Source organism: Amblyomma mixtum, chromosome 7 (assembly GCF_055824585.1).
Source record: "Amblyomma mixtum isolate Tamu chromosome 7, ASM5582458v1, whole genome shotgun sequence".
Lineage (NCBI taxonomy): Eukaryota > Metazoa > Arthropoda > Arachnida > Ixodida > Ixodidae > Amblyomma > Amblyomma mixtum.
This window is the reverse complement of record NC_143018.1, coordinates 9800508-9823987: the sequence shown is the minus strand read 5'-3', so window position 1 is coordinate 9823987 and position 23480 is coordinate 9800508. Positions and strand designations below refer to the sequence as shown.

The 23480-nt window shown below is 44.3% G+C and overlaps 1 protein-coding gene across 1 annotated transcript in view; it reads right to left on the bottom strand.

Moving 5' to 3' along the window:
- The window catches only part of Hpr1 (THO complex 1-like protein Hpr1), a 28563-nt gene extending 6926 nt beyond the window's left edge, over positions 1-21637 (bottom strand). Inside the window, exons 1-17 of the mRNA XM_089551641.1 lie at positions 21438-21637; positions 21184-21266; positions 20986-21043; positions 20481-20547; positions 19444-19565; positions 18053-18101; positions 17445-17540; positions 16857-16974; positions 15741-15849; positions 13864-14001; positions 12290-12390; positions 9921-9987; positions 8772-8822; positions 7884-7981; positions 6547-6612; positions 3238-3387; positions 817-976 (exon numbers count right to left, since the gene is read on the bottom strand). Of these exons, the coding sequence (XP_089407767.1) occupies positions 817-976; positions 3238-3387; positions 6547-6612; positions 7884-7981; positions 8772-8822; positions 9921-9987; positions 12290-12390; positions 13864-14001; positions 15741-15849; positions 16857-16974; positions 17445-17540; positions 18053-18101; positions 19444-19565; positions 20481-20547; positions 20986-21043; positions 21184-21266; positions 21438-21494 (1590 nt within the window). The 5' untranslated portion in view covers positions 21495-21637. The remainder of the gene's footprint in view (positions 1-816; positions 977-3237; positions 3388-6546; positions 6613-7883; positions 7982-8771; positions 8823-9920; positions 9988-12289; positions 12391-13863; positions 14002-15740; positions 15850-16856; positions 16975-17444; positions 17541-18052; positions 18102-19443; positions 19566-20480; positions 20548-20985; positions 21044-21183; positions 21267-21437) is intronic.
- Positions 21638-23480: the final 1843 nt, after the last annotated feature.

Below are 23480 nucleotides of genomic sequence, written 5' to 3'. Positions count from 1 at the left end.
CTGTTCGTGATTTATTAAAAACAAAATAGAAATGAAAGGAAATGATTTGCGAGCTGCAGCATATGCTACTGAAGGTGTCCAATTGACCTTTAAACAATTTGGCAAATACAGAACAGTTAAATGAGGGCACTTTCGCTCTAAAAAAAAATGCGTCGAAATGTTTAGGTTTAGGTTTACGGGGGTTTAACGTTCCAAAGCAACTCGGGCTACGAGGGAGGCCGCAGTGGAGGGCTCCGGAAATTTCGACCACCTGAGGTTCTCTAACATGCCCTGACACTGCATAGCACACGGGCCTCTAGAATTTCGCCTCCATAGAAATTTGGCCGCCAGTGGCCGGGATCAAACCGGCGTCTTTCAGGTCAGCAGCCGAGTGCCATAACCACTGATCCACCGCGGCGGTAAATATAAATAAATAATGGTGAAGGTAGGAACCACAGACGACACCTGCAACCAAGTAGAAATATAATTTCAAGACTTGATTGGTTTGGTTTATAACGTCCCAAAGCAACTAAGGCTATGAGAGACGCCGTAGTGGAGGGCTCCGGAAATTTCGACCACCTGGGGTTCTCTAACATGCCCTGACACTGCATAGCACACGGGCCTCTAGAATTTCGCCTCCATAGAAATTTGGCCGCCAGTGGCCGGGATCAAACCGGCGTCTCTTGGTTCAGCAGCCGAGCGCCATAACCACTGAGCCAACGTGGCGGCCTGCGTCGCAATGCGCATACATAGTAGTGAATATAAAACTTTGGATAAGATATGTTTGATACGTGGAACTGCCTCCCCAGGTAGTCCAGTGTGGAGAGCAACACAGACCTGTGTGTTGAGGGGCAGCTCCTTGGCCAGCCGCATCACCATGGACTCCAGGTAAAGGGGGAGGCTCTTGATGGGCTGGTTGCTGCTGGTGAAGAAGTGGGGCGACTTCTGCGACAGCAGGCGCAGCGACCGCCACCCGGAATTGCTCTGGTACATGCTCCTGGAACCAAACACCCGTGTTCAAGTTCAACATGCTAGTGCAAGAGGCTGCGTTTAGTTCAATACTTAGGGGAATCCCCCAAGGTGGAGTGGGTTTGTAATGCGGGAGTAATTACCCATTATCATGCACGTTTAATCAGCATCCAGAGTTTATTTAAAAGAACACTAAGGACAAACTGAGGCTGGCCTGTATCAAAAGTACATCATCACTTTCCAAAGACATAAACATTACTTTCACTGAAAACGGAGGTTTGGAAAGCTAGGAGAGGTAAAAGAACGAAATGCTGGTGTTGCCATCACTGGCCATTTTTTGCAAACTCCGGTGAATTTAAGTCATTTCACGAGAATCCCTGAGGCTAGGCTACAGCGCCGCCCTCTTCAAATGGTGATCACGGAGTCCTTTTCAGTCTTGAAATTACAAGTTTGAATAGACAGCAGCAGGAAAGTTTTTAAAATAATTTTCTCTGCAAGAAAGAGCCACAGAATCATATTTTACTTGGAACAAAAATTGCATCTCTTTAAACAAACTTAGCATTAAGTGCATTTGCACAGTGTGGCCTCCTGTGCTATGAGTTAACATGTATCGATATACGCAACATTCACAGCAGTTCATTAAGACAACCACAACTCTCCCAATACTGTAAAACTCGTGCAAGGGCTGCACTTTTTTTTTTTTAAATTTGGATGTGAATTTTGAAAATGTATAAGCATATTTTTTCTCATCTATCCGGACCAACACAGAGGGTGCGGCCCTTACACGAGATAATATGGTATACCTTGGTAGTGAGCATGATGTTCATGTTTTTTCTGTAATATTGTGACTTTTTTTGGACATTTTGTGCTGACTGATACCCAGTGAAACAAGTAAGTACCACATTTACTTGCGTAATTTGCGCCCCCGTGTAATTTGCACACTGCTAGTTTATTTGGTGGGTTTATAAGAAAAAACTTTAACCACCTTTTAATGGCCTCCTTCCTCCATCTGCCTTTGCCTGCTGGCTCTGCGATTGTGCCATTGTGCGTTTAATTCTACTTACAGTGAGACAGAGTGGAAGGGGAGGGGAATCTTTTTAACCAGTGTGGGGTGCGAGTTGGGCGCTTCCACATATTGGTGGCAATATATAGTACAAATTGCGCAATATGACCTTTGTAGAGTTTTTTGGGGTGTGCTAGTGAAGTCTTCACATAATTTGTGCACCCTCTTCTTGAAGCTTTAATTTAAAGAAAGTGTGCAAATTATGCAAATAAATACGGTATATATCATGACCATTTTTTAAAAACTGCTGATTTTACTCCAAAGCTCGCAGACTGCAAGCTACACTTTCAAAGCACCTGCTGAGCGCAGGCACCTTTCCCACACGTTTGAATTTGAATTTATTGAAATTTAGACAAAATACAAAATACAACTGTCTGGGTGAAGAGGGCTAAAGATGACACACGCGGTCATCTGACTAGGCCCTAAACACCCTTTGCTCATACAGCTACAGTTTCAAAACTATACAAATACAATATGACAGACAAAATACACAATACTATTACATGAAGACTGCAATACCTCACATAATGCAATAAAGATAGGTATGTAAAGTACACCACTGCTAAATCAATGTAATTAAAAAATGATAATAACCACAAATATCTTCACTTGACAAAGCGAAAAGAAAGACATCCCAGAAGAAGTGGACCTCCTAAACAACAACAGCAAATATACAGACACTGCATTGCCTACAAACATGAGCTGGTTTAAACATGATTCGAGACAAAAATCTTTGCCTGTTTTCAGAAAGCAGGTAAAGAGGAACAGGTTTCCATGACATCAATCAGATCAGAATAGCAGTCCAACGGGTTAGAAATTTGTCAACTGAATAATTGAGTTCCATAGTTCATCCTCCATTTATTTTTTTTTTTAAATTGGTCTTTCCTAAATTCATAATGTGGTGGAAGTTTTGAATATTTTGAACGAATAGCTGTGGATCACTTTTGAAATCTGAAAAATCAACCTCTGATAATCGCAGCTTACACAATGATTCAATGTCCAAGATTCAATTCTGCCTAAAATATGATTGTGAGTAACGTCCTGATAAGTTTTCAATAAAGCACGCACTTTTTCTTTTTGCAATAAACAGAGGCTTTACACATTGACCTAGCAGTTGTGCCCCATACAAGCAAGCGGCAATGTAGCCGCGAGTGAACGGTACTGAGAGTTGACCCTCCTGGCAACCAGTTCGACGAGTCCCAATTCAGCCAGAGAGAGGCGCCTACTTGGCTCGGCTCTTGGCTGCGGCCGCAGGGTCAGCTTGGTCGGCGCCAATGTCAAAGAACTTCTCCAGGCTGGGCACAAAGTCCCGCCGGGGTGACGAGCACGCTTCCCAGTTGTCCGGGCACAGGTTCCACAGCCGGTTCATCTCGGCACTGCATAGACGATGACCACAAACGGGAAATTTGTCAATAAACAGAATCACAGGCATGGTCAACTACCACCTGTTCCGCATTTATCTGTCCTTGTTAGAAAAAATTCTCCTGCGCAAACTACTGGACTACAGTCTAACCCGTTTATAACGAAGCCAATTATAGCGAAATAGCGGTTATAACGAAGGGATTTAAATTTCCCATTCCCATTTTTGCATTTTCAATACATTTTGGGTCCGGTTTTAACGAAGTAAATAAGAGTGCGTCAGCGGATATAACGAAGAGATTTAATACCAACCGAAAAATAATCTGCCAAAATAAGAGCAAAATTCGGCTGACGGCGTCCTTTCGTGGCGTCGTCTGCTCTCCTGCGGAGCGAAAGGTTGCTTCACTGCATCGCATGGCACGCCGGTCTCGTGTTGCGCCGTCCTTGAACGGCGTCACGGCGTAGAGCGGTAGAGCACGCCGCGCAGGGGAAAAATGTAAAAAAGAACAGAGACGATTTTTTTTTTTTCGATGACGTCGCAGAGAGCGGCCGTCTTGGCCAATCTCGGTTCTCTATTTCTCCCAGGCAGTCGGCGCCACGGCTGGACTGCAGTCTGCAGGAGGTGTGGCAGCGCGCGCTTTGTTTTATGTCGGTGCCGCGGTGCACAAGGCAGGGAGAAAGCGCGGCAGCATTGTGCATGTTGGAAGCGTGGCTCATTTTTATCGTTATCGCAGAGTTCGACCAGATCTTTGGTTCGCAGTTGGATGGTATGGAAGCCGCAATCCTGAAGTCCGCACTCGCGAAACGTGTTCAGGGGACGCTGGACGACTTCTTTCAGCGGCAATAAATCGGTATGCCGATGTTTGCATTTTTTTTCGTAGTCCACATATAACGAAATAGCAGATATGCGAAGTGATTTCCGATTCCCGCCGACTTCGTTATAACCGGGCTAGACTGTATATGGGCTCAAACGCCGACTAAAAGGTAGCTTATGATTGTCTTCGTCTTTCGATATGTAATTTAACATCTAAACTTGCCTGCATTTTCAGGAATCGCCGAAGAACTGCATTCAGCTGCGGCAGAACTTTTCGTCCAGGCGAGCAAAGAAGCCACTTTGACAGGCTGCGCCATCTGGCGAGCGGTGAGGCAACAGATTTCACTTGGGGCGGGAATGCGCACCTCGCGCGGTTTCTTCGGATGTGCGTATCGTCTGCTCCTTGAAGTTAACACCACTCGCCAGATGGCGCAGTCTTTCACACTGGCTTCTTTGCTCGCCTGGACAAAAAGTTCTGCCACAGCTGAATGTAGCTTTTCGCCGATTCTGGAAAATGCAGGCAATTTTAGATGTTAAATTACTGATCGAAAGACGAAGACCATGATAAGGTACCTTGTAGTCGGCGTTTTGAGCCCATATAGTTCAGTAGATTGCACACCGGAATTTTTCGTAACAGGGACCGATAAATACGGAACATGCGGTACAAAAGAAGTTTAGTGCAGTAAAAAAGTTTTTGTTTAGGACCTGCCCCCCCCCCCCCCTTCTCTTCCAATGGTTAAGGACAAAGTGAATCGCTTCCATTAGAGAGGTATCAAAGCACTTTTAAGCATTTAACCGGTCTTCTAACAGTGCAACTAACATAGGCACATAATGGAGAAAAGAGGGGACGCTCTAAAATTCCTCCGCAGTTTAAAAATTTCGTGACTTTTTCCGCAAAGAAGATTTTCTCCCAGCGCATGGCCAAAAGTTCGGAATACAGAAAAGGAGATTTCAATCTTGTGCTGAATCCAAATCATCACATACTGATTGTTCGAACAAAGCTGGGGGCACAGTTTACACCCCGGGGATCAGCGGGACATGTACACTTAACAGCATGTTTCAATGCAAGCCCTGGAGAAAATGGACAGAACAATTTCAGCTGGACCTTAACCAACTACATAGCTATGCTGGAGAGACTGGAAAGGGCATTTCAAGCTGGAAGCAAACAATGTTCCAGCTGGAGTTGGCTGGAAATGCCATTTCCCAGCTGGAAACCTTTCAAGGTGGACTGGACATAGTATCTGGTTAATTTTCTTTATCTGGGCCATATGAAGCCAAACTAGGGGTTGACAGAATAATTAAATAAATAAGAAAACTAACTAATAAACAAACGAACAAACTAGAAAGCAAAGCATTACGAGGGGGTACCCAAAAGAAACCGGATTAAATTTTTTGGTCGGCAAAGCTTCTGTGGAACCGCGTTTTGCCACTTGGAGCGCATAGAACGAAAATTCCAGAGTCAGTAAGCCGAGTGCCGTCGTTGAAGGAGGTCAGACTAGTTTAGGCAGAGTTTTAGAGTGACGACTGTTTTGTGTGAACGTCGTTTTTGCAATGGCTGATTTTCGTGAACAGCGTGCGCCGGTGAAATTCTGATTTTTGCTCGGAAAAAGTTGAATGGAAACTCTTGAAATATTAATAAAGACGTACAAGGATGATGCTATGGGGACAACTCAAGTGTTCCTGAATCGAATCCTGAATCAAAGCAACAATCATGCCAGTGGAAAACTTCAAATTCATCTCGCCTTAAGAAAGGTCGTCAGGTGAAATCAAACCTCAAAACAATGCTGATTTGTTTTTCGACGTGAGAGGAGTCGTCCATTGAGAATTCTTTCCGCAGGGTCAGACAGTTTGCCAGACTTTCTACTTGGATGTTTTGAAAAGATTGGGCAGCAGTGTGCGGTGGAAGCGGCCAGATTTGTGGCGGTCGGGTGTCTGGTTTTTCCATCATGGCAATGCCCCTGCTCACACAGCCGTGTCTCTACGACAGTTTTGGACCAAAAATGGCATGACCCCTATTCCTCAACTGTCATACTCTGCCGACCTTGCCCCGTGCTACTTTCTTTGTTACCTAGAATGAAAAAATGGGTGAATGGAAAGCGTTTCGCTGATGTTGCTGAGGTGAAGAAAAAAAACGACGGAGGCATTGTCAAGCATCACAAAAGATGAGTTTAAACAATGTTTTGAAAAATGAAATGAAAGATTCGACAAGCGTATCATTGCAAGTGGGGAATACTTTGAAGGAGATTGAAGGTCTGTGCTTAAAATGTGAACAAATAAGTTCAAACAAAAATAAGTCCGGTTTCTTTTGGGTACACCCTCGTAGAAGCACTTTCATGCAGTACATGACAAGGAGGGCACATACTCGCCAAGGACCACCTTCTTGCTTGCCATGGCAGCCTTGACCTCGTCCCCCAGTCTCCTCTTGGGCCTGCACAGTGCGGGAGGAGACGCCATTCCCATTAAAACCTGCCGTGCCGCTGCAAATCTCCAAGAAAATGAAGCACCAAATCCCTGCTACTGATTACACGGCACGACGCTTAGACACGTGGGCGCCACTGAATTCAGTAAGCATCACTCACTGATGCTTCAATGCAGACAGTGCCAGAGATGTAGAACACACACGGAACAAAGGAGTGAAATTTCTGTTCTTGGTAATGATGCATGAGGCATCAGTAAAAAGGGCAAGTAGGTAATCTATACTAGTTAAATTTACTCGCCCATGTAGCTCTGTTTTCAGTTTCAACAGCTGACCAGTGGCTATGAAGTTAAGGTCACATCAGGCAGAAAAAACTACATGTGTTGATAGTACTCAAGGCCAGCCTAAAAAATTAATCCCACCATCCACAGACACGTATCCCTCAGCAGTGGTTGGTTAAAATTGCAGCGTTGTAACACAACAGCACAGAGCATCAACGAAGTAAGCCAACTAAACTGGTGCAGTATTTCTGGCAGCAAATACAAATTCCTGGTCACCACCAGCCCGACAACCTACTGCTCCCCGCAACAGATATACCCAGTGTCCACCCACTCCCCCTCCCCGCAAGGTTCTTCAACCAACTGCACAGTTACGCACATTCATGGTTAAAAAACATTGTCACCAAGTGCACAACCCAGGAGTATAACAACATCACTGCTACGCTCCGGTAAAAAAAAAAAGAATAGAAATTGTTCGGACATTCAATACTACAGTAATGAGAATTTCAAACTGCCAATGCTAGTACAAGTGTTTACTAACCCTGGGTAGGGGTGTATGATGTTCGTCGCGGTTATGCACTACACTTGCATTAAGCACCATGGGTAAGCTGTAGACAATGCCTCGTGACATCTCAAGTGATGTCATTGCGTTCAGAGCAATCAGAGCTTGGCATTCTGGCCAATCAGCTTGGCATGCTGTCATGATGTTATGTGTGACGTCATTCCATTCTGACCAATCAGAGTGGCACATTGCACCTGAAGCGTCACTAGGCCAATGAAACCGACACTGCATAAAGAGTAACACTGACAAAACAGCTGTCGTTGCAATAGGGTGTTTTTGATTAGGATATTCATTCTGCACAACCACAGTACAATGCAGTTGCACCTGTTTAAAATGTTCTCCAAGAAGATGTTCGAGAGGAACCAACGTGACCATGCGACTCAACGGCTGCATTCATGCTCAGGCAAAGATGGCAGCGGCACACTGCTCAGCATGGTGCTCACCTTGTTTCCCGCGGCGGCTCCACAGGCCGTGCTTCCTTGAAGTCGGGACACCCCTCGTTCTTCCAGGCATTCCACGACTCTTCTCGTTGGAGGATGTGCTGCATCCAGTGATCACACACGTAGCATGTGCAATGTGAAGCTAGTGACCACACCAATGGCCACTGTCAAAGAAGTGCCACCGCAACTTCCACGACTAGATGGGCATCTGTGATGCCTCTGAGCTCACAATGCAGAAGAACAGAGCAGCAGGCATGACACAATGTGGCTTCGTTTCTGTCTGCACCCAAGTACTACGAACTAACTCGGTTATTGATGTGCACAGGACAACTACAGCTAGTAAAGCCCATGATATTCGAGATTTGGGGCAGACAGAAACGAGCTTAATGAGGAAACCAGTCAAGAAGCGAACAACAAGAAAGGAAGGCCAACATGACGATGCTGGCGATAGTGGGGAAATATCAGGCTGAAACAAATATATTGCGCGCTGTCTTGAAGAGACGAAACAAATATTTTCTCCTACAGGCAGAGAGAGTGATGGCATGTTGCTGCAGTCATTCTAGTGTTACCTGATGTAAAAGACTTCTAGAAATTCATGTTCTTCTCTGCTCCTGCCTCTTCCAAGAATGCTCATGTTATTAGACATTGCTGAACATTGTTTCCCAGAATGCCAAACACTGCCAGTCTCATTATGTGCGCCTTACTTTCTTGTCCTTTGTCTTTTTGACCGGTTTCCTCATAAAAAGTCATGAGACATCCCAGCAGTGACACCATTACTTCACACAGTCACACGTGCACCTGCTTTAGCACTATTCCAGGAACAAAACAATGTTCCACGCATTCAAATAGACTGCAAATGGCACTTTAAAGAGTTTGAGACACAAGCATTACCTTGATGCAGGCGGCAAACCCAGCTCCATCTGGTGGCGTTTCCTCCAGCAGCTGCCCATGTGGAGTAAAGAGAACGCGGACCCACCTATCAGCAAGCTCCCGAAAAAGAAAACAGGCAAAGCCCATCTTTCTAGACACCTAGACTAGTGCGAAAGCACACAAGTGGCCTTCCCTGCATGTGAGTCCACAACATACTCCCCTGTAAAACAAATCTGGCATCCAGTAGAACAGCACTGCAGAGACTGATGCTACAGCTGGTCTACCTGGGAGGAAGACTCGCAGCCCCACTGCACTGGAGGCCAGCACCATCACGTGATGTCGCAAGGAAGCCAGCTGTTAGCAGGACTGTTCCAATCGTGCAAAATCTGCAATTTGCAAATTTCTGGGAAACTGGCTTCGCTAACTTCGATTAGCCACACCATTAACTATCAGTTCCTTTTTTTTTTTTCTTTACAGAGGTTTCTGTCCATAAATACGGTTCAAGATGCTTGAAATAAAAACAACACTTCGTTGCCTAACAGGGCCTAGCAGTGGAAAGGCCTTGAAAAGTGTTAGTTACTGGTTTTGTCAAGATAGTATTCCAGTAGTTCATCAAATCTGTTGCTAAGTAAAGTTTGCTCCAACTTTTCACACTACACTGTGCATGTCAAGAAAACACTGACACTGTACCTTGGCACCTAAGGTCATGCTGCACCCAACTTGAAAATTCGATTTACAATGCTACCACCGCCTGCAGAAACCAAATGATGCCTGTAGTGTCTGCAAAGGCACCCATTCGAAAAGAAATGCCACACTTATAGATCACTGCATGGAACAGCGCATTTTTAACATATTTTTGTTTTTGTTGCATCTGCTGCTAGTGCCAGGAATTCCATGACAGCCATTTTTTTTTTTTTTTTTTTCAAGTACTGCCTAATGATATGCCTTGTTTACACCTCATTTCGTGCTCTCAAAATTTGCTGTATTCACCTTTCAGCATTCAGTGTTAACAAGCAAAACCCTTGCCCAATGCCCAAACAATAAGCCAGTATGTGCAGTTAACTAATTAATGTGCAGCCCCTTCTCAAGCACTTAGTGACATGGTGACCACACAGTTGCCTCACTGGTGGTGTGCCTTGTTATGGCAGGTTCGAATGAGGAGGCGCCCACCTTGTACACCTGCGCGAGGGTGTTCTTCAGCCATGCTGACTGCTCCTCCGTCAGAACATAGGTATCCCTGAAAAGCGGGGTGGAGGAAGAAAAAAGGGCACCAGTGGTCAGAGCTGGATGACAACCATAGCCACTACTGCAAGGCACGAGACACAAAATGGCAGCAGAGGACCGAATCAGCGCAACTAATACCGTATTTTCCGGTCTATAAGATGCACCCTTGTATAAGACGCACCTGCCATATATGCAGGCTGTAATTGAAAAAGTTGGTATATAAGACGCACCCGTGTATAAGACGCACCCCAATTTACCCAGTTAGCCTAGTGAGGCTTAATTAAACATGCTTTTGCGGCCATCGTGCACCATACCTGTGAGAAGTTCTTAAGCAACGCTAAGTGATCGAAAAAGGCAACACTCACGGCATACCCGCCCACGTTTTAGCAAAAAAAGAAAAAAAAAACGAAAGTACTCCCTTTATGTCCGCAACAACTTTTTATTTTAACTTAAAACCTTCGACGTCTTCATCTTCGGGAGCGCTATCAAAAAGTTTGCCTATGTCTGGAGGCAACGTGGCTGAAACATTCTCTTCGCACTACAGACGTACTACGTACACAGAGCAAACACAGTTGCAAAGAGCGACTAAAAAAAATGCCGGCTTGTCTTGGCTTGTCTTGTCTTGACAATGGCGAGAAGCGCGATTTTAAGCCATCTTTTGGCAATTCACATTATTTTTGCTTGGGGCCTCCAAAACTACCGCGTGTTTGTGATGCCGGAAGTCGTTTTCACCGCCGTTTCATAATAAAGTTCACCTAAAAAAGATGCGCATGGCAATACCCGTAGTGAAGTATTAACCGCGTTATTGGTAGCGATACTTTTTCGGTGAAAAAGCTTGAACATGAACCTGAGTAATTTCCGAATTCGCAGAAAAACGAAAAATTCGCGTATAAGATGCAGACTTGTATAGGACGCACCAGCAAGATTTTTGAAAAAAAGCCGCGTCTTATACACCGGAAAATACGGTACACCAGGAGTTTCAGGGAGGCCTGCCCCACTGTGGCAAGTGGCAGTTCAATTACTGATTGGTCGTTAGAGAAGAGCAACAACACACAAGGCCCACAGCTGGGATCATTTGCCATCGCAGAGCAGTGGCGCATCGCTTAACCGCTGCACCACTGCATCGGGATGGGTATGAGGACTTCCAGGGGTCTATAAATGTAAAGCAGAGAATCACCATCCGCACATATGGGAATTTCAACTATTACTGATAGGCACCTGATTTCAGTTAGTGAATTGTAGTCAGCCGTTAGTAATGGCCATATCTTTTTTTTTCAGAATTTGAATAACGCGATTATCCTCACCACTGTGGCTGAACAAATTTGGGCCATTTCTCGCATCATTCGAAAACCACACATCTGCGGGGAGCGCAAAGTGACGTCCATTAAACCATGCTGCAGTGCTCCCCACTCCTTGCCACTCTGCTGCTCCAGTGCAGGTGAGGAACATTCTGTGTCCCCACCCACACTGTGACATGAGCCCCACAGAATGTGGCATGGCACGTATGTCATGGAGTGTCGCAATTTGATGGCCACTGCTCAGCGTTCCCCACAGGCACGCAGTTGTCAAGTGGCACAAGAAATGGCCCAAATTTGTTGAGCCACAGAGGTGAGGGTAAATCCATTTTTGAAACTCTAAGAACAGATATGGCTCTTAGTAACTGCTGGCTACAAGACACTAATTGCTATCATAACCTGCATTAGCTATTGGAATTTATGTAACTGCATTACTAGTTGACATTATTCACCTGCTTTTTGTTGTCCGCAAACATTGGTATTACTATGCCACAGAAAGCTTCTCTTTACCTCAAAAACCCTAGTCTTAAATATTGGTTGCAGGCATCACTGAAACACATGGTATGTGGCAAAATGAAGCCACAAAAACATCAAAGCATCCCAAAGGCTACACTGCACAACACTGCTACCTCACTGCCTAGGATGCATATTAATGTTTAGATGTTTAGACATGGCCTTATTTGAAGAGCAACAGCACTTGGCTTGACTTTCAACACGATAAACTGAAAATGGTTATAATCCCAAGGTTTCATATCCCAAAGTGGCACACAAACATTAAAAGCTGGGCACCCCTCCATTATTTTTAGAGCAAAGCACTTGGTCTACGTGTGACAGCTTTTGCTTGGGACCACTACGCGTGGTCATGAAGAAACTATTCTCAAGGCCTGGAAGAGTTTACACAGTCTGTTAATTCTGGAGATATGCAAACTTTGTGACATCACAACCATTCTTAGTCTGTGTCCTTACGGAAGGAAGAGTACTGAACACTGCGGAAGAGAGAAGAAGAGGAGGCCACTCAACAGTTTGAAGCGCACGGTGGACTGTAGGTACTGGAAGAGGATCAGAAACTGCACCAGGACGTAGCGGCGGAAGTTGCTGTCACTCAGCTCCAGCTCCAGCAGCTGCAAGGGGAGGGGGACAACCTTCGTTTAGGAGCAGAACTCACCACAGATATTTTGGTTGGATGTGTTGGTTTGCGACAAGTGCAGGCTAGATGCCTTGTTTTTCCTTGTCACCTTTAAGGGGCCAGACTGGTCTTGAAAAAAAAATTTTTATTAATGAAGTCACAGTTAAGAAATTTTCAGGGAATATGTATTTTTATGTGCTGATTCTAAATATGTAGTTTAATTTAATGTAAAACAGTCCCTTGAGCACTTATGTAATTTTCATGCGTGTATTTTGTGAAGAGCTTTGAAACAAATTTCTTGCGGGAAACTTGCTGAAATGTATGCCATTGGGTTCTCTTGACACCAACGAATACAATAAGGGTGAAATTGTCTTCCTGCCTGTCATAAAACTTAAGTTATAGGGTTTTGAAGTTGTCACTTCAGAAATGAGAAGAAAAATGTGTATTCCTGTTTGTGAAGTGGCAGCTTCAGTACCCTATAACTCAAGTTCTATGATAGCCAGGATGACAATTTTACCCTTATTGCATTCCTTCGTATCAAGAGAACCCAACAGCATGCATTTCAGAGAGTTTCCCGCAGCAAATTTTCTTCAAAACTCTTATATTTGCATCAAAATTGCATAAGTGATCAAGGAATTGTTCAACATGAAATTAAATGACATATCTAGAATCAGTGCACAAAAATACCCGTGCCCTGAAAATTTCATAACTACGACTAGATTAATAAAATCTTCTTTTCAAGACCAGGCTCCCCCCTTAAGTCATCACTTACCCTATATCTCTGCTGCCTGAAGTTTTGTACTAGTACTGAGGAGAGCAAATATCCCCTCCAGGTGCTAATTGTTATCCAGTGAGAACACTTTTCCAATTTTTCAGTTCTTGTACAAGACTATGACAGGACTGCAGAGAACTCCCCAACTTCCCTGAAGATTAACTACGCAATTTGTCAGCTACTTATAAGTCCACATTGTTACCTACTCTACCCTGCTTTCAAGGACTCAGTTACACCTCTCATTGATCCCTGTCAAAAGAAGTCATTATGTGAACAAATCAGCCCATTTTAGGTGCTTTCATGCTTGCAACACATTTTGTACGCTTCGCCGGGCATGTTTCTGCACAAGATTCACAAGACTTCAGAACATTTTACAGCATCTTTTTGACACAGTGCATGGTAAATGAAGATCCGATGGTGTTCAGATCAGGGTCCACATTTGTAAGCCCCGCAACGCCTGAAGAGATACAGAGGCAACAGACAGCTCTCACAGGATTCAACATACAGGGCCGGTGTAAGGACAAAAAGCCTCAGATACAATGCCCGATCCTGAAGGGGTGACCCATGGCCCACAACATGTAAAGCGCTGTACAGTACAACTTACACAGCTTAAACTGGCAAGCTACTGCTCAGTCAAGAAGGCAAAAGCCACAGGCTGCACACAGCACACAAAGGCAAGCAGGCTCTCGTACGCACCTTCTGGCTGGTGAGGTACTTGGCAAAGTACACCGACTTGCCAGACGACTTGTCCGAGCTCTCTGGCAGTGCCCATTGGGCCGTCTTCACGTCGTCCAGTTTGAAGCTGCCAAACACCGACAGCACGTCGCCCGAGTACTGCATTCCAGAAACACCATCACAACACGCTCTACAGGGCCACTAATAGTAGTTAGCACTTTTTGAGATTTTTGGATTGGATTGGAAAACATTTATTCACCGGCAGAAAGTGGTTCAAGACGAGTTCTTGGTCGCGCTAGATAATGTTGCTCCCGTGACATCAGCAAAAACATTAAGCCTAACTTGAGCTTCGCCTAATGCAAGGGATCTCAATTTTTTTAGCCTCGGGGAACCCCAAACAGTTTTGCAAAGGCGCTGCGGAGCCCCGCATATCTTAGCTTCTTTTCCTTTTTGCCTGACATGTACAGCCTTTCAAAAAATGGCCAAATACAATTATTACTGACTGACTGCAGATGTAAACAGTCGGCTATAAGCAAGTACAGCATGATTAGTCACGAAGTATTGCATTTACTCGAACGTAATGCAAAATTTCTGTCTCTTAAAAGTTTACCCTCACGTTATAATCGAATACAGTGACTTGACTGCCCTAAAGCAGTGCCGTGGTGCAGCCGCTTTCAAGCAATTGCAAGTTGGTTTTGATTTTCACAGTTTTGCGATGTTACGTCATGCGAGTATCACAGAAGCCAAATCACAATCCAGTCAAAGTCACAACCGGTCAAAACGTCATTCCTTTTGTTTGATGGTATTCAGTGCCCTCTCACGTTATGTTCTTTACATCTGGCATCATTCACGGCACAGTTGTTTGGACTTGCTGCAGTCCATGCGATGGCAACATGTGCTCTGTATGATGCTCATTTTCTTAACTCTGTATCCAACCTGGTTGCCTCTCGCGATGTGGCAATGTGTCCTTTATATACGGCGCCGTTTGAGGCAAGTTTTCGACTGTCACTGCTTAAAGCAGTCCCTGTGATGGCAACATGCGCTCAGCACGACGCTCCTTTTCTTCACCCTGCATCAATCCTGGCGCTGGATTCATTTCATGGACACCTGGTCCCTGAGGTGAAGATGCTGGGGGACTCAAAAACACACCTTGTTGTTATTCTCGGGGAGAATAACAAGACCATTCAGGGTGGCCTATCAGGGCAGGTTGTGATGACGCCACACAGTCACGTGACCTCTCCGACCAATCAGTGAATTTCGTGACACAGAACAATGGCGAGGTCTCAGTGTGACAACAACTCAAATGTGATCGCAATAAAATGCCTGCAGCCAACAGGGACAGCTCACTCCTCATACATTAAGATATCCATGCACATACCCCACAAATATGTTGATATGTTGCGGGCCACTGGAAGTTGGTGACAGTGAAGAGCGTCAAGCTAGACAAAGGCAAGTAACGAGAAACCTTAACCACCCATGGCTGCTTGTTCACTGTTCCGCGTACTTCCAAAGAAATCCTCCAAAGTGGAGCAGGTCTCAAAAAGGAGATAATGACCATTAACGTGCATCTAAGTTTAGCCTCTGGCTGTAAAGGAAAGCTACGCAGTTTTTCGAAATCTCTCGTGTACGTTGAAAATTAATCCTAGCTGAGGATTGCAGGATGTGGATTGACCAGACTGCTGACCCAGAGGCTTGATCAGTAGGAGCTCATAAGATATCTATGACCCATCAAAGTGCTTTGTGTCCAAGTGTGTGTACTACCAACTGGAAAACCTGGCAGCAAGTGTCGATCCAAATAAAACAGACACTTGAGACAATATTCAAATGCCCCTCTCTATACCTGGACATACACCCACCGATAATTCATCTGCACATAACAGAGAAGTGGCAGCACTTGCCGAGGTAAACTGCCGCCAGTGGACCTTGTTGTAGCAGAATGTTGGCTGGCGGAAGTAGTCCTGCAGGGACCAGAACTTGCGGTACAGGTTGTAGTCTACGGGCACTGCACTGAAACCACAAAAAACCCACCATGGTCAAATTTGAGAGAGCTAAGCTTCATGCTTCAAAGAAATGAGCTTTAGAAATGGTATAATGCTGACTGGCACTGAAATACAAACATATTCAGAGTTTTCTAGATCACAAAACTTTCATTATAAAAAAAATGAAAGTTTACTTTAGACACTGAGTGTCTTGTACTCACAACAGAACTGATTTCTTTTTGATACTCCGTCAAAAGAAAAAAAGATTTAAAAAAATGGCCATGTTTAGTACACACCCAGGTGCGTCTTAGTGAGTTAGTAAAGAGAGGATAACTGTGCACAAAAAGTGCACTTGTCCATTACTAAATCAAATGATTTTCACCGCAGAAGATAGGCACATCTATAATTTCGTCATGTTCATGTCCATACATACATCATATTGTTTTGAGGGGCCTCTCCTAAGCCCTGCCCGTGGCTGTAGAGTTTGATAAAGCTGGCAATCATAACTGCAGTCACTAACCAACTTCTAATAGTGCAGTCACTACTTACCAGTACCTAACAGAAGACGCTTTCAAAGTAGCATTCGTGCATTGTGTGTCTTATGTAGCGATGCAACTGCACCAACTTTTTTTACTGCTGCTGTACTGCCTACAAGATATAGATGGCAGCACATGCCTCCTTTGGTTGAGCTCCTGCGTTATACTGCCATCCCTTACATTATTATTACTGCTATTATTATCATTATTACTGATTTATTGAAACTGCAAGACTTAAGCATAATGGATACAATAAACAGAGAACAAATTTACCCAAAACAGGGCACATAACTGAACATATCTGACGTCACTCACTACATGCTAAGTCACACGCGAGTTAAAAGTGGCACAACGTAAAAAAAGGCAGGGCTACAAGAAGCAAGAGACTACACAGAACATGTGTGCCTCCTTCAAATGCATTCCCAGAGCACTTTTCCATTTCTGTCAAGTCCACACTGACGCAGCAGCTTTAAAAATGTCAGCCTGGAAGCCGGCTCACCTGGAAGGTCCGTCTTCTGCGTCCTCACGGAACGAACCTTCATCCGAGAGGCCCTTGTAGTCCTCTGAGCTGAATAGCGTGATGTTCTCGGCGTTGAACTCGCTGGCTATATTCAAACCTGAGGAGAAATGCAACACCCACGACAACAACAATCCCGTCAGCACCAACTTCTGAGGACGGTCACCCTTTGACTCATAACCAGAAAAGCTGTGAGCTCGCTGGCATTGAGAACAATTCCAACTGAGAACAGGAACAATTCTAAAATCACTCAAACACTACTTGAAGCATGTTAGGGTCACTCTAATTTTAGAGTCATTATTAATTAAATTTTCTTTTTTTTTTAGGGACTGTGGATTAGTACGCAAGTCAAGCAGGACAAGCCCAAAGCCAAGACATGCAGGGTTTCTCAGTACATTTTGAAAGAAGTCCGGGTTTGCCAAGACTAATAAGATTACAAACCCCTGCTCTAAGGGACCGCTGCTTCTCCGCTCTTTGCATTACATGCTCTTCTTGTGCCCATTTCTTCTTCTTGATCTCAGCCAGGTTGTTGTCTGTAAGCTATTCATAGTACACACACCACAAACTTACCCGAGCGTTCTGAAAGTGGGAACAGCTTGGCCAGAAAGACGAGGATCTTGCCACAGAACACTGTGTTTTGTGACCTGGACAACCTCCGAAGCAAGTCTGCAAGAGACAAAAAAGCAGTAAATATCAGTTATTCTGGGCACAGCTCAGTGGGGAGCGGCACTGGGCCATTCTGTCTTGTGCCTAATCGACACAGCACTAATGCTTTCAGAGACTGTACCGGCCGCACCACCTCTATTTCACTGTACAGCCATTTTGCGGAACTCATTGCAAGGGGGCTGTTCATCTAACGGATGAGAGATGACGCTACTAGTATCATCTTCGTGAAACCTTTTTTTATTCTGGTTGACCATCACTGCACACGATGCAGATTTTCAATTAATTTTGACCAAAACAGGCAGGTACCTCACTCAAACATAGCATTACAAAAGAAATGACTCCCAAAATGCCACTTCTATGCAAAAACAAGCCAGGAAGTTTAGCTCAAAAAGGCACATCAGTCTTCTCTCTGAGTAAGGCGACAATTGGTACAAACAAAAATGGCTAAACCATCTAGGCTAGTAAACATGAATAATGCTCTCTGAATTGAAACACCACTGAAGCAGACGCACCATTGCAGGTTCTCAGCAGCTGGTTTTTGCAGCACTTGAAGAAGAGATCCTGCCCATTAAAAACAAGGAAAGCACACATACATGGATATGCAAACAATGCAGCAATAGTGACAGCGTTTACATTAGTTTAACAAAAAGTAGGAGTGAGAGAGAAAGGGCAGTTAAAAATGACGCAAAATTGTTTTGACAGCCACATTGTTGAGCCTCAAAGGCATCATGCTGTCACACACTAGACAGATCCGAACACGTTTCTGCTCACTGCCGCTGCCACAGCAATGAAATTAGTTGCAGTTTTTTTAGAAGGCTCTGAAGGGCACCTGTGATTGGAAACACAGATCTCAAAGCAGCCATTGATCAGATGACCAATGATGGTGTAAATGTAATCAAGGCATTTTCTGTGAAATTATATCTTTCAACTAAAGAAAGCTTCTGTGAAACCTTCCATTTCAACCCGGCAAAGTAATTTATCCGAGGTTAAGGCCATTCACCCAATGAAGCATAACCGTTCATAACTTGCGACACAAAGTTGGCTAGGTACAACCCCTATTACAAAGCACAAGGTGCTAAGACACAGAAACTGTCTCAATGCGACCACATGCCTAAAACCTAGCAGTGAACCGAAGAGAAGTACAGGCATAGCGGCTACTGCAGAAACAAGTGTGCACATGCAGTGAGAGAGAGATGGAATTGTGGTACACGAGGTTTAACATCCCAAAGTGACTCAAGCTATGAGGGACGCCATAGTGGAGGGCTTCGGATAGGTTCAACCACCTGGGGTTCTTTAACGTGCACTGACATTGCACAGCACACGGGCCTCTAGCATTTCGCCTCAATCGAAACGTGACCACCACGGCCGGGATTAAACCTGTCTCTTTCAGGCCAGCAGTCAAGCACCGTAACCACTGAGCCACCACGGCAGCTGAGAGGTGAAACTGGTCTAGTGAAATATGTGTGCTACCATTATTGCCCTTCTTCTTCGGCAACTCATTTTTTTTTTGCACAAACTATTGCAGACTTTTTCCTCCACTGCCATGCACCAATACAACAAAGGTGATGAATGTTATTTAATGTTATTTATATTTATTATCAACATTATAATCAAAATGGTAACGATACATTTCGAAGACCTGTCATGCTGCCTCACATGTACGTATAGTTATATGCTGCCAACGTGTACCTTGCATTTTGTACCGTTATTATCACCATCAGCATCAGATGTCCACACGAAATTTTGAATTCTTTGTATCATACTGTTTTATTTTTGCAAGTTTCTTACAGATGTTTCCTGTTTTGGATTCTCTGAGCCCCTCCCACCTCTAATGTACTCTGTCCCTTGACGATAAAGTAAATGAAATTAAACAAAATGAAATGAAATGAAATGTGCCTCCCACCTCCCTCCAAATGTCGACTTTGTCTTCAACCAGGCTGAAGAAGTCCTCACTCTCGTTGAGAGGCAGGCTGTCAAACACGTCACACAGCAGCAGCACAGGCAAGCTGCCCGAGCACAGGTCGGCTGCACCAGGGACACTCCATGCGCTCATCACAAGGGAAACAATGCAGCAACATGATTATGACATTTAGTTCCGCACAAGACATAGATGCCCTGCTGGAAACTGCACTTACACCACACGTCATCAGAAACCAGCCCACTGCTGTCCATTTTGTAAGGAAATCAAAAGAGCTGTGCTAGAGCGCCACTTTATCGTGCTAAACCAAAAAATAATGAAATGATGCAAGTTAATAATAAAACGATGTGTTTCAAATAAAACAATGATTTCAAAATAATCGCTTATTGCTCTTGAAAGCGATTCACACTCTGGCCTTCAGGCTCCAAAACAACTTTCAATTTCAGATAGCCAGCAATACCAGTCATGCTTTGTGGAAACAATGTTCCAGAAAACAGAAAATGAATCAGTGTTTCGAACAAGAAAAATGCCACTGCATACACTTCATAACCGTGGAGCTAAGTTTGAAAGAAATGCAGTAAACCAATAAATGTGCAGCAATGATATTCAAGAGTGCAAATATGCTGGGCTAAAAGTGTTTCTAGGAAACCGATGCAAGGCGGTGAGGACAGTGAGCCAGAAAGATGGAACCATATTTTGGTAACTATCTGCAATTTACCACAAGCACTTAATTCTGCCTTCGTTTCGCTATGTGCGTCATGACAAATATTGGACGTCTAAATTGTCATGACAAATGGTATACGTATTTGCGCACAATAACTAAAATGCAATTTCTAACTAAAACTAAAACGTGAAACACACACAGGATAGCCGACAGCTGACTGTGGCATAAAATATATACACATGACAGACACTTGTTGCAAAACTTGTGACAGCTAAATCACTACTCATTTGAACTGCTCCAAGGCCCATTTGACAAGGATGATGATGCTCTCACAGTAAAGATGAATGAAAGCCCTTACCTTGTCTAGCCAAAGTGATGGACAGGTCAATAAGGTCATTAGCTGTGTCCTTGTTCAGGCCCACACGCTGCAAAAATGGCAGCAAGTTGAAAGAACATGAGTAAGGGGAGGGGATGGGGGGTTAATATACTAACTTCAGCTTAAGCATATTAACGCTGTTCGGCTAACAATCAATACTCTTCCAAAACGAACATAAAAATGAGACCAAACAGCTGCTTTGTGCACCTGTCAGACTTTTCGTTCAAAATGCCCAACTCTTTTATCGTTTCCCTGTTTCATCAAAAAACTTGGAAAAGGCACGCAGGCAAGGCAGGCATCCATATCAGAGAGGAACAAGACAATTTAGAGATAAGTAAACAGTACCTTCACAGCAATGAATTACAGTAGTCATAATGGCAATAGGAAACTGTCAACCGATCTCTTGAAGCTACTGCTATTAAACTTGAATGAGTTTGCTGTGAGGTAGGGAAGCAATGATGATGGAGTCAGGAAAGGAAATACTTACCAGCAGCCTTGAAAGAACCTTTTTCGAAGCGAGATCGACAGCTTGTCGCAGAGTATCCCTGCACAAAAAGAAACAAAAAAACTAAGGCTGCGTCCAGTGCTTTGTAGCAGTTACAGGCTACAGGGACATCCAGATTAAGTGTCGGCGGTTCGCCAACTGGTAACCGAGTGCGGATTAAATCTAAATGATCGTACTCACAACTCTTGTATTGAAATCGAGCGAATCGCTTGCATGACATCTTCAACTACCAGTTCCCGTTCTAAAAAGCGCTTGATCAGTTTCTGAAAGAGAAATGAGAGCAAGATAACACTCGCAAGGTGCACGCATGTCATTTCAGCAAGATTCTCGAACATTAAAAGAATTTAAAAAAAATAAAGCTGGGCGTTTTGAAGAAAAAAGTTAATTCGAAGTGGCACCGTGCAGTCAAAAACAAGCGACGCGGGTTCACTTACTTCAATCTTTCTAATTAGATACGAAAACGGATTTGAGTCGGACCCAGAATCATCCATCCTTACGATGCTTGGGGATCCACACACGCAAAAAATGAAGTTGAAAGAATTACAAGTTTCTAATTGAAAGCACCCGAGCGGCGTAACTGGCGTAACTTCGCCGGCTCCGCGCTCACCGTGGAGCGCTCACAGAGCATGAGACGTGTATATAAGGCTCAGAGTTATTGAAACGTCCAAACAAAGCCTCTCAGCGTTATCAAGCCAAGGCGCGCCATAGTCGCAGCCACTCGCAGAAACGCGCATGTTTTTGAAGGGTGCTTTTGCGGGATAGTAGTTGTTAAGAGGAAACAGGGGAAACACAGGATATAGGAACGAACAAAACATGCTCTGGCTTACAACTGAAGTTTATTGGAAAGGTGCACACACAATAAATAGTCTCGAGGCAAGCTGTCAGCTGAGCAACGTCAGGGGCGGTGTAAATGAACGATGCCTGTGGGAAGAGTGACATGAGAATATGAAAACAACAAGATGCAGGTTAAGGATGGATAATGGGCATGCGGCTGGGTAAAAAAGGAACGTGGCTGGAACTTTATGTAAAAACGTTAAAAAGTTAAAAGTGTTCTACGAGACATAGGATCACTTCAGATAGGCAGTCACTTTCGATAGCATGTTGATGGACGGACAAACAGGAAGGTGCATCAACGAGCGTCTGATGGAGCACTCGAATTTACTCAAGACCGGCACGAGCAGCAACCTGGCCATTCACTGTAAGAAATTCTCTTGCGTGCCAGCCCCCGACAAGACAATGATTTTGAAAAGATATCACGGTAAGCGAACACGTGAGATACATGAAGCGTACCTAATTCTAGACCATGGTGACACGTGTGTCAGCAGTCCGTCCATCAACCTACTATCGAAAGAGACTGCCTGTCTGAAGAAGGAATCCTATCTCTCGTAGAACACTTTTAACTTTTTAACCCTTTTGCATAAAGTGCCAGCCACGTTCCTTTTTTACCCAACCGCATGCCCATTATCGATCCTTTACCTGCATCTTGTTGTTTTCATATTCCCATGTCACTCTTCCCGCAGGCATCGTTCCTTGATAAAATTTTTATAGCTTTTAAGATTTTATCGCTTTTATCCGGCCCTTTACACCACCCCTGACGTTGACTCAGCTCACAGCTTACCTCGAGACGACTTATTTTGCGCGCACCTTTCGAATAAACTTCAGTTGCAAGTCAGTGCCGGTGTTGTTCGTTCCTGTGTCATGAGTAGAGACCGGATTTTAGGCAAATGCCTATTTTTTTCAACGCTTCGTAGGCGCTCTGTTTTTACATATGAGCACGATTTAGGGTTGACAATATGTTTTTCTCTTTATATAGTGCCTATAAATGCCTATTTTGGGTGTCAGTGCCTATAAATGCCTATTTCCGACGTCGGTGCCTAAAAATGCCCAATTTTTAGAAAAGGGGCCTGAATACGCTGTGGTTTTGCTTTCAGATTCTGTTTGCTTTCGAATCCATTTCGGTTTTGAGTAGAACACACACGTGGCAACATTAGATGACCTCGTCAGTTGGCTGTGGTAAACACTGCACCTACGCCGGCTGCGTGCACAACACCAACCACGTCAGCCGAAAATATCGAAGCAACCTTTTTCCTATTTTCTGCCATTTTATCGCGGCAGCTTGTGCGCTAACTTCACTTTTCTTGCAAGCACTATAAAAAGAATGGAATGTGGGGGTGTAATGCTCACTACCAACATTGGACTAATTGAGAATGTGCAGCAACGAATCGCTGCTCTTCCGCACGGAGAAATTGCCGAGAAAATCCGCGCAAAGTTGCAGTCCGTCTTGAAGAAAAACGAGGGGTTCTGAGTCCTCAAGCAAATTGCAGGAGTACTTACCGGTGAACATTCTATGATACCGAACAGTGAAAAGTATGCCGCCGCGGTGGCTCAGTGGCTATGGTGCTCGGCTGCTGACCCGAAAGACGCGGGTTCGATCCCGGTCGCGGCGGTTGAATTTCTTTGGAGGAGAAATTCTAGAG